Genomic DNA, 12,509 nt, shown 5'->3' on the forward strand with positions numbered 1-12,509 from the left:
AAGCATGATGCCTCAGACCGCGCGGCTACGGCGCGGGATTATGCGTAACATATATCTTACACAAATAATTCCTCTGCACACAAAAAAAATTGGAAGCAAATACTAATGCCTCTTTTTATGTTTTCTGCTTCGGACTAAAGGTCTTAAAAATTATAACTTATTAATATTAATTCCGAATAAGTTTACAAGAACGTCATATGAAAAACTACCAAACAAATTAAGCGCAGAATAAATTATGTAGAATTTAATGCGGACTTCCTCTGTGAAGTAGCGTGCATAATACGTATTTTACATTTGTAAAATATATGTGAGTAAACAGTAAAACAATTTGGTATTTTTATAAACTTAAAGGCATGTTTCTTTAGTGTGATTAAAACATTGAAATACATCAGAATCTTACGACTCATAATCTAGTTGAAGCGGTTAATTCGTCATGAAAGAGAAGAAGACGGCATGCCCACGGATCTGTGACTGAAGTTGGTATTACCTTCAAGACGAAGAGAACTGCGGAAACGCTCGAAAGAATATCATGAACTTCCCAACTCGTTAAGACAAGATGAAAAAAATAACATGTTTCTATCCCGTAAATTCTGAAGAATAATTTTTGTAAAAAAAAAATTGCGAAAGGGAAGATAGAAGAGATATAGTGTATTGTGTAGTTATTTCTTTAAGAAAAATATACGTTTCGTATACGTAAGCTTTGGAATTGCGTAAACTTTACAAACTGAATTTAAAAAAGAATGTGACCGAAGCCAAACGGACGTAAAGATAGTGAAAGTAGTCTTACCGCTTTTCCTTTGCTATACAATGACGTCATGTCAATATTTTCCTCAAATGAAGACAGTGTCTTTAATTAAAGTTGTGAAATCTAATTTTACTGTATAAATACATTTGTGTTGGAGACAAGCTGAACTATATAGGCTCCCCTATATACAGCAGTAAGTTTGGGTTTGGTGGGGTGGAGGGGGGCGAACAAGCTCTCATAGGAGAAAATACTTCACTTAGAATTGCAAATAAGCAGAATGGTGACCGAATCCGTGAACTGTTCAGCTACTGATCTTTCCGAGAGCAGTTTAATTTTCTATAGTATTCTGAATTCGTAATTACAAAGTCATAGATCACTTACTGTAAATCACAACATGACCTTTCACTTTACACCGCCTCACAAATAAAAAGTAATTTGTCATTTCTGCAAAAATACTTAAATGCTTGACATACAAGTTTTGATTTTCAATTCAATTGATTTATCCCATTTAAGTCAATCAGCCTGATACTTCAACGGCCCACATTGATGACACAAGCTTTATTAAAATACCAGCTGCTACGTGGGATACAGGATCAGTGACAGAGAAACACGAAGCTCTGAGATTCAAGAGACCAAATGGAATTAACTTTCATTCTTCTATCACATTCGTACTATTAATTTCCTGCGTGAAATTGTTTCCACAGTATTATTCTTCATGTCTTACGCCTTCTCGTTTGTTCTAGAACTAATTATCACTCATGCTACTCATACAAACAAGCGTTGCACAATCTCCAGTCTTTCTCCTACATTCTATTACCTTCCCAATTTCACACCCCAATCAAATAACGGTCTTTCATTACCTTATAAAATTTAATTTGCCTATCATTAAGATTCAGATTTCGCAACCTTATTATATAATGTAATTTACTTCCTACAATATCATTAGCTTACCCGTTACACGTTTTTTTTTTAAAAAAACTATACATGATACCTCAAATAATTGCATTTATAAGCACTTCAATAATTATTCTCTATTACAATGTTAGTAATATTCTTTATTCAGATAATAAATAGATTTTTGTTGCGCACGCTTGCAGTCTAAGCTTCATATATTTGTTATAATATCTTGCTTTCTCTTAAGTTCTATTTTGATCTGATAACAGTTATGCTCGATCAACTAACGTTAGGATACTGGTGATGACTGAATGTAAAACATAAGAGTGTAAACTATATTTCAAGGACAAGCGACAGGGTCAGTATGCTTTATAAAATAGCTATGCTTTGGTCAGAAGGCAAACTTCAAGCACGACTTTGTCTCACAAGTAAAGGTTAGAAGCTACCACCGAAATTTCCCAGGCCATTATTCTTATTTAGATCTACTGCAAATCAGCGAATAACTGATGATATTCTCTGACAAGAGCTAAGGTTTGTTTAATTTCTCTGAAGAGAGAACTCAAGTGTACAACCTGGAGTAGCAGATCATTAGATCCTACAAACCAAACATTTCTTGGTTCTTTCCGGTAGGGAGTAAGATGCTTTGAAACAAACTTAAATTACTCAGCAACATCTTCTAATACAGACCCCGCTTTACAAAGAAAAGAAAAAGGAAAAGTATTTCTAAAGCCTACTCAAGAAGTACCGGGTCTACAATTTATGCGGCAGCGGTCGTGCTTGCATTGCGTGGTCGGCCGGCGCACTGTTGATGTGGGAGAGAGTATTGCGCGTTCTTCCCATGAGACACCGGCGAATCAGTTTCATTGCGTCTCTCGTTGCGGATTGACGTTAATAATATGGTGTATAGTATTAAGCAACGTGTGTTCTTAGTCGAAACATATGCCAAATATTCAACCTACGGAAGATGCCGCCGTAAATATCGCAGTCATTTTCCTGGTGTAAGTGTTCCTAGCAGGTCCATGATAGAGAGATTACTAAAAAAAATCGTAGTACGGGATCAGTTTTGGATAAAAAGAAGAACAGGAAACGGAGGGTATTGACGGAAGAGAAATTGGATGAAATCCGTACACTGCAGAAGAACTTATAGAAAATATTCGACAATTACCCCAGAAGAGCTTCGTCGAGTATTTCGAAACATGTTAACGAGATGTAAAGCTTGCCTGCAAGCACAAAGAAATCACTTTGAACATCTTTTGTGATTTAAGGTATGAACAATTAATGGAATAACATGTATTAGTGACGAGAAATATTCGCAGTTCGCTGTTACTAGCGGCACTGAAACTGATTCGCCGGTCACCCACCGGAAGAACGCGCAATACTCTCTCCCACATCAACAGTGCGCCGGCCGACCACGCAATGCAAGCACGATCGCTGCCGCATAAATTGTAGACCCGGTACCTACAAATACTCTGAGGAAAAAGAAGTCATTTCGTTAAACACTCGTATAATGCAAACTACTAACAGCAACGCTGAATATGACTGTCTTATATGACGTTGTGCTGTGTAGTCTGGCAACTACTGACCGAAGTCTCGGAGGAGAATATTGCCCCATCATCAGGGCGATAATGGAGGCAGTAGGTTCGTTTGATTCTTCGGTCAATGCCAGGCTACAACGAGTAACATCCCAACAGACAGCCATCTTCATATTCCTCGCCGTGAGAACCTGAAGTCTCCCCGATATCAACGTCGACTACAACAAAGACAGTACATTGCTCGTCTCCGCATAACAGCAAGTCCACAAACGACGGACAACATATGCACTATTTTTATTTTTAAAATGCTACCACATTACGCTCGAATATAACAACGTTCACTGCAATATCCTATTTGGGTCCACGTATTTTCCTAGACACATTAATTTAAAACACCTGTTTCTTTGAAGCAAGAGACCATCCTTCACACTCTTAACAAAGGTCAACATTATTTTCTATATATCTAGCCTTCATCATTATGGAATGTATATGGGGTCGAAAGAAGCTTTCAAACCGAATAACAACACTCATCACGGGCCTACTTTCATATTTCCCATTATTGTTATCAGTTACTTACATTCTCAGACAATATCTATTAATAGTTCCCATTGGTCAGCGCGAAACAAAGCAACCAGCAACTTCATTACTACCTGCCGTCCACCACCAATTCCCATCAGCTAGCGAACAAGAAAGAAACGTCTGAATACCCTGCAACCCTGAGGATGAGAACAGAGATGGTTCTCTAAACGTTGGAAGATGATTTAGATTGTTCACCGTTCAGAAACCTGACGCGGCCTGTAGCCCGAGAGTATTTGTAGGTTTTGGTTTTAATGACTGCTTATTGAACTCACCTGTTGGTACTTTGGGCCCTCTCGGACAATTGCACACAGAATCTCGACCACTTTGGTAGGGGCACTGGAACACACAACCTGCCTCCCCACATTCTGAAAAAGTAAAACAAGGAAGTCGTAGTGCTAATTACACTGTGCGTTTCATTTTATGACAACATCGCAAACCATACTTCAGAATCGCAAGATATCTTTAATTTGTAAAACAAAATGAGTATTCTTGCGTAAAGAGTCACATCCAAGCGAATAAATGCTCAAATATCATATAAAACGATCAAATGTACAGCTTCGCATACAACTTGAACTAAACTCGTTGTCTGATCTATGAGTAAGTTTAACTAGGTAATGTTCTAATACGAAGTAAAGAACTCAAAGAGGACGATAATCATGTTAGTTTGAAAAACTTCATTCATAAGTCAGGGCAATTACATTCCAAAAGATGGGGCTACTTGAGGAGGATAGGTTCGGTTAGTTTAGGTTGGATTGGGTTAGGTTAGGTTAAGTTAAGTTAGGTTAGGTTAGGTTAGATTGGGTTGGGTTGCGTTAGGTTAGGTTTGAGTGGGATGTGTTAGGTTATGTTTTGGTCCCTTACGTTGCATTGTGTGGTTAGGTTTGTATCGTTTCAACACAATCATGTCAAGTTGGGGTCACGCACAGGTCAACGTTATGTCAAGGTTACGACAATATCTCACCAACTGCTTGTCGAATAAAAGCACTTAAACTTTTGAAGGTCATTTCCAGGTCCTAGGCCGCTGATTATTTGAATTGATTAGATTCTTCTAGTTTACGTTAGGTTTCGTTAGGTTAATGATTCGTATGTGGTAAGGATCATGCACAGTTGTCAGTTGCTGAGCAGCTAAAGTAACACTTGAGTGTGTTTGTATTATAGAATGAGTGGTTACCAGTTGGAAGTGTTTCGACGATTGAGATAAATCAGGAATGCACAGACAGTAAGAAATGGTTCAGTGGAACGAGAAACCATGCTTTCCACTATCTAACACATCTATCGAATAAATCATGCCATTTCCGCCAGACAATACCAGACACAAATCCTGACATTCACAAGAACACGAACAATCGAACGGGAATAGCGTCACAGTGAAACAATTCCAGGCTCTGTCAAGTACGTTTACTAAGCATATGACAGAAATATACCTGCACTAACACGAAATGAAATAAACCAAAGACAAGTGAATGCATGAGATGTTTTATATTTCAGATTAGTAGAGGAAAGTGGTCTTTATAAAATACAATCTAGAACACGGTGCATTGGCTAGTACGTATATTTTTAGCAATTCCGTTCAGAAGGAATCATCAATAGGAAATGTGCATCATAATTTTTTTCGCCCTACACTTTTGTTTATGTAGTCAGACATATAGGGGCAGGGCTCAAGGACCCAAGTCCCTCGTCACAATGGGGTATATTTTCTGGAGTTATTTCATCGTTACATTGTCTATTGGTTACGCTGTTACTAACACAACTTTCGAAGGGTGTTGGATTCGATCCAAACCGACGACAGCAGCCTTAAAATAAACAATTATAAATCGATATGCCAGTATAATAATAACCTGAAAAAAGCGACCTTCAGAAACATGAAGTACAGGGCTATGTTAGTCACTGGGCAGTATCCAACTTAACGCTGGTGTCAAATAACGGTACAAACCACTACATAATTATTAAGTGGAGTATTGTTGAAAACGTTTTGTTGCATTCGTGTATGAATACTTTCAGTGCTTCAGCCGATCGCAAAACCGGAAGCCCTTTTGGCAAAACTATTTCATCTTTCACCAGAAAATGTGCAATATTGTGACAGGTATAAACCAGTGCTTCGAACTGTGACAGCTAATCGGCATGTTTCTTACAGAATCTGTATTATTATTTATGGTACGGGTGTAGGGAATTTAATTCCCTGCATTACGACGGTGCTACCAGTCAGGCTCTTAGTCTGAGGTTAACAGACGCCCAGCTGAACTGCAGCACGGACGATAAAGGTTAATTTTGGATTGTCCTCCTTCCTTCAAATATGTGCTGACAGGTGATAAGATTTTAAAATTAGCGAGTCTGTTAATGTTTTCACTTATAATCCATAATCAAATTAAAGTTATCAAATCATCATATTATTACGGAAGAAATGGGTGAAGAATGTGGTATACCATGAGAAATGAATAATGCATAGGAATCTTGATCGTCAGACTGGAAATGAAGACCAATTTGAAAACCCAAGAGCAGGTGAGAGGATAATAAAAAATTAATGTCAGAGAAATACGATTTTAGAATGTGGATTGGATTCTAACGACTGAGAATCGGTTTTCAATGATTACGATAGCGAACTCTCAAGTTCCATACTAGCAGCCAGCTTCTAGACTAGCTACTAATATTGCAAAGAAGATAAATATACATTGTACACGTATGTATATGCATGTATTTATTGTCATAGACGTAATTAATTTGAACTGAACAGTATTAAATAAAGCAAGCGAAATATAACAACCAAGCATTGAAAATTTTAGCTTTCAACGTTATGTATTTCCGAGTTCTAATGAATACCCCTCAAATATCCAAATGACGTAACGTGTATATTAATTAAGGAGGAACTATGCAAGCAATTCCATTAGTATGAAAAACATGCCATTTGTTCAGTTTGATTAACTTACTACTTACAAATATAGTAACCTAATAAACATCTAAGGGGGAATTTTACTAAATGTTATTGGTGGAAACATTACAAGTTCTGTTTTCTAACAATAGCTATAATACAGCAGGAATTGTTTGCAAGTGCAGAATATTAGCTACTACCTGCAATAGAGATTAAGAACGTCACTACTACATTATCTTATAGACAGATACCAAATTACATGTTTACATGAAACTAGCGTAAATTAATCTTTCGAAAGATTATGTACGATAACATGCATAACATTTATTTAAATTAATCTTCGTAAAACTGCAGGTTTTCTCGACAAGTATATTGAAAATGGCTTACGGCAGAGTCAGGAAGTTCCTCTGAGAACGTCAGCTAATATCTATCAGAGTACAAGGAAGCTAAATCTAGCTATCTGCATAATTTACTCTTAATTTCTTCGTAATGAATATAACATGATTATTTACGCCTATTGGATGTAAAACATATTAGGTACTCGATCAGAGAATTTACATAATTAGAACGATAACACACAGACGTCAAAGATGAGTAGCGGAGGGCAGAAAGAGGAAAAACGTATATAAATTAAATGAACGTCTGATACATGGATAGCAGCACAATTATCGTAGTATGTGATTATGGAAAATGGTTTTTATTTTAAATATACAGACGTCCCCGCAAACAACATTAGCAGCTGATGTACATCTAGCAGGGACAGTTTTTAATTGAACGACTGTAACTGAACACAGAAAAGTCTCTCAGATTCCGAGCAGGAATGTGGATATCGACAGCTTACAGAAGGGAAGGGCAGAATTTCAAACCACGGCAAACTTACATAAGGAACAGACAATCACTGCAATGCCTTCTCTTGCGTAGGGTGTGGGGTTTTAAATACTGTAGAGCAGGCATGTCAAACTCGCGGCCCACAACGAATATTTTTGCGGCCCAGCCAATATAACTGTATGTAAGAAACGTTTTAATAAAAATTTCATAACTTCATTTGAAGGCAAATTTCAGTGAAATATTTACCTGCCAGGTTTGAAAGTACTCGAAAACTCGCATATGAAATTATTTCCATGTTTGGAAGTACTTATCGGTGTGAGCAGTTATTTACAATTATGAAAGGAAATAAGTCTCCTGTCAGATCTAGAATTACTGACATTCACCTTGGGTTAGTTTTGAAAGTAATCACTGCGAACAAGATTTCCCTCGAAGTAGGAAAGATAGTAGCAGAGAAGAGATGCCAAGTGTCAGGAAGAAAACATTAATTTTATCGTTGTTCTTGTTCTTATTTTATACTATACTTTTCAAAATAAAGCTACTTTTTTTTTTTGCGGCCCACATAAACTTAAACCTTGTTTATTTGGCCCGTGTTAGCCTTTGAGTTTGACATGCTTGCTGTAGTGCGTTTTCATAGCTGCAATACCCACACGAGAGGAAACAATTATAGCAAAGAGCTTAAAACGTCTGCTGGATACGTTCCATTTTGATGGTATTATTAGTCGTAATAGATTCCAAAAAATCGAGCAGTACTCGAGCTTTGATCTAACATTTTCAGACAGTCAAGAGAAGGAAATGAAAAAGTCTATGTGGGAACTACATCCAACAACTTAACACTGTGAAAACACGCATTCAACATGGCTGTGGAATCGAAGTTTAAAGTCAGTATATCCACTTCCATTTTATAAGGGCACACACACAGCATACAAAGCCCTAATAAGCACATTTGCCTTCTGGATACAGACAACAAATTGTACGATCAGGGGTACTCACCGGATGCATCCCGAGGGTCCGGCAGTGGAATTTCACAGCGGCTGCCAGTGAATCCAGGAGTACAATTGCACAGGATAGCATCAGAACCCATGTGCCTGCAACAGTAATTAGCACTGTTAGCTGTCAATGTACTGAAGCTACATCTGCATGGGTCCGGATGAGGGTTCTCCCACTTAAGCTCACAACCCCTTCTTGTACAAACAGCTCGCTCGTGTTCTACAATATCTAGCGATAAGAAATGACTTCAGTATAACGCCTCATTAACCAGACAACCTTTTCTTATTCCTGAAGAATGTGAAAAAAACAAAACTTCGAAATATATGTATGTCTAGGTAAAGGATAATCTTCCCAGCATATGCTTGACTGCTATTACAAACCTCTACGACCACAAGATTCAATAAAACAAAAATTTTGTTCGTGTTCCCCATCAGCACACTACAGCATAATTAAATTTATGTACATGAAAAGGTATTTTGATAAACATTAACAAAAAGAACTTGGTATATGTAGATTAACTATACTTCTAGCACAAATTTGATCTCCTAATCACAAAATTTTGAGGTAATGTGTGGAAAGATACATTATTTGCTCCACTGAAAAGTTATTTTTATTTTACATATCTCACTGATCTGTTCATTATTTACTCTAGTATAAAAACTTAATAGCATTATAACTATCACACAGCATAGACAAGAAATGTTGTTCATTGTGGTTTATTAAATATAAATTATACATTTTAACGATGGCTGCTATTTATGGCATGTTTTGGTAATTTTTCACAGATACACACTTTTTGATTATATTTATGAGGCCAATTTGGTAGCCGCATACGGTTTGCTTTACTTCTACCAGCACGCACATGAACCAAATTGGCCCGACATTTTTCGATTCTGAGCTACAAATATAAAATTTAGTAATTTTGGTCGAGCAGTTTTGAAAGCGGATAAATGCGATGGACGAAAGTTCAGTCACGAATTCGCCTTCACGCGTTCACTTTATGCCAAGGAGAATTAAGTAAAAACTTCTTAAACTCACACGAACGACTCGAGAATTGTCCGTGAAAGCATCGTAGTCTTTCTTCAACAAGTGCAAGGAAAAACCATTTAGAATTGAATGGAAAGAGCTCATGGGAATCGGTAAATAACAATAAGAACTTGGAACAGCGCCCCATGTGGGCTACATCATTCACGTCGCTAAGCGCAAAAACCATTTCCTGGTTATTTATCTGCTGTGATCAGAAGACATTCCAACCGAACACGGTGGAAATGTTGAGGAAGAAAGACTCATGGTCTAGGAAGTAGGGATAGAAAATCTTTAAAAAACCACCTGTGACACTGGAATAGCGGATTACAGGTAGTGAAAAAACAACTGGTAAACTGAAATACAGGAACCATTACCTTGCTCAGTGAGCCCCTATAAGCAGAAACCTGTGCTGTGAATACTTTCCATTGAGCTTACTGTGGTGATAACAGGTGTTGGTTTATTCTCAGAATGCTCCAGGCAAATGCTGATGGCTGTCTTCTGGGTTGTTGCGCCGTATATTCTAATAGAAACTGACCAACGTTTCAGAAATGCTTGCTGCCTGCATCACTGAGGCAGCAAGCACTTACAAACCTCTGACAGACAACCCATACGACAGCCATCTTAAACTCATCTTCACATTCGCCCCCGTTAGTTCTTGAAATCTCACGTTTGTGTAGTGAATTATGACAGACTGACCCCGTTTTCACTTCAGTTCACTCAAGTTGAAAATAACTGCTCATTTTCGTCATCTCAGACGAAGTTATATAGCATCTACGGTCTGTCAAAAGTCCCTGACGTCCTCACCGTCAACACTACTCGTTTAACACGTATTTTGGACATAACGATACAAATAATTAAGTTTCGATATTCTTTCCCTAAACGCTGGTAATACTTTTATTCTTCGCCGGTGATGTACAGGGGACAACGCAGCTGATACGGATAAACAACCTTACAAAATATGTAATGAAACTACCAGTACCAGAAAATCGAGGCTGTGCGATAGGATTTGAGCAGTATCTTCCCTTTAAATGTTAACTGCATATGTCGATCACTGATATGCAGCGTATTGATTTGGATGAATTCCATTACCTATGCGATGTTCCGTTGCAATGATGTAGGGAGCCAGTCCACTTCAAACACAATAACCCGCTGCGTCCAATAACCGCGCTGAAGAGTGTGAAAGTAATGTTAACGCAAACACAATTATATTATTTATCCACAACTAAAGAAACGTATAGTTTAACGAATCGTCTTACTATCCGCAATACATTCTGATGCGCGAGTCGCAGGTTATCCAATGCTGGCGCAGTTGATGATGACTTGGGTCTACATTATGGCCCGTTTCTAACTCTGTAGCCTCTTAAGAGGATGCACACTTCTACCTCTTGGTCCTCTCCCGGGGGTAAAGCGCGGCCGAGGAGTGATGCTGAGCACTCACCGCAATCTTGTGCTGCGATGAGAATGAATAGGAGCTATATCTCTCCTCTCCTCTCCTCAAGCGCCTACATGGCGTATTGCGGGACAGTTTAGTTAACTTTTACAGCTCTGTCCGAGAGCATCGACAGTGTTTGGTTTCATGTCGATAACAGTTTCCAGCATCAGCTACTACTGTTACATTACTTTTGTTGTTGTTGTTGTTATTATTATCATTATTCCATTTATTCACAATTTTACAGGGTATTTACTTCCATGACCTAAGATAAACCTTGCTCCTGAGGTACATAGTGCAGCAGCTATTTCTGAAATACATTTTGTATTTTTAATACGTGTTACATGCATTATACAGATTTATTGTGATGCATTATTATATATTTTACATTACATTATTATTATTAATTTAATTAAATAAGTATTTTAACCTGGACTTTGGTTTAGTGCTTGGCTGTTATTGGCCTTTTTGGCTGTTGTCAAGCACTTAAATAATGGAACTGAATTTAATTTAATTATTGATGTAAAGAATTGAATTGAATTGAATTATTGCTGGAGTAATTCATCAATCAATCGAGCGATTGGCTACTGACTGCAAGACCGGATTTCGACTCCCGGCACGGGCAGGTAATTATCACCACGTTCCAACTGGGGCTCACCGACACTCCTACTCAGAGGGTTCTTGGGTGTTCGTCTTCAGACGACAAAGCTACTTGGGGGGGGGGGGGGGGGCAACTGAAATCCTTCTAATGCTGATGGCATAATCGGTTGCATTAGCATCAGTAACAAAGCAGAACAGCTGTCCACAGTCTCTCGTGAACTGCAGCTGATAGTGTTTCACCAACTGAATCTCCTTTAACGACCTGGAAATTTTCCCACCCTTCATCAAGTTGCACCGAAAATTCTAAAACAGAGTTTGGAAGTCGCATCGAAACCCAGAAAATTGTGCAATGATTCCAGCGTCTCCAATGGACATAACTTCTTGCCTTACTGATTTATGTAACAACTCTGTGCATTCGTTAAGTACTAGTACGTTTTAACATAAAATCGGGCATACAGTTTAATTTCTCATTCATCCTTCACGAAGTTTCAGTTGTTACAATCTCGTTTTGCTAAAATAAACTAACAAACTTTCAAAGTTTTGTTTACCGTCAAATCATAAATGCCTCAACAGAGCATAACGTTTTACACGGGAGTGTATAGAGCAAGTACTTTAGGAGAGTAACTATGGAGTGAACCATTAAAAACGTCAGCAGAAGACAAATTACCGCAGGATTAAATGAGCAAGCCTTTCATATGTGAAGCAGAAGCGATGCCAGTTCACAAGTGCTACTGAGGTGTGAGCAAAACAATTACTGATATGCTGAGGTTATCAAACTCGAATCCTACGTGTTGATAGACTAAGCTGCAAAGACACGTGCTGCTACAAGGTGATTAATACAGGGAACACTTTAAGTGGCTGAGTGATACTTAATTGCTATCTCAGAGGCCAACTGCAAATAACTTCGTACACTCCATTGCTACGTGGAACCTAAGCACTAACTTATTTTAAAACTAGGCTTCCCACGTAGCCGCTTCAAGAAGTGTTTGTGAACACTTACCACCAACCCAAGTTGCAGAGATA

At 38.1% G+C, this 12,509-nt stretch overlaps 1 protein-coding gene across 4 annotated transcripts in view; it reads right to left on the bottom strand.

Annotated features, from left to right (window-relative positions):
- LOC110827857 (uncharacterized) overlaps nucleotides 1-12,509 on the bottom strand; it is a 217,794-nt gene that overhangs the window by 92,952 nt on the left and 112,333 nt on the right. For all 4 annotated transcript variants that reach the window (XM_087351044.1, XM_087351045.1, XM_087351046.1 and 1 more), the window contains 2 exons: nucleotides 8,435-8,529; nucleotides 4,023-4,115 (listed from right to left, as the gene is read on the bottom strand). In XM_087351044.1, coding sequence (XP_087207170.1) covers nucleotides 4,023-4,115; nucleotides 8,435-8,529 — 188 coding nt within the window. The remainder of the gene's footprint in view (nucleotides 1-4,022; nucleotides 4,116-8,434; nucleotides 8,530-12,509) is intronic.

Source organism: Zootermopsis nevadensis, unplaced genomic scaffold (assembly GCF_977971745.1).
Source record: "Zootermopsis nevadensis isolate Lab colony 2312 unplaced genomic scaffold, Znev_1.0 Znev_ptg000018l, whole genome shotgun sequence".
Taxonomy (NCBI): domain Eukaryota; kingdom Metazoa; phylum Arthropoda; class Insecta; order Blattodea; family Termopsidae; genus Zootermopsis; species Zootermopsis nevadensis.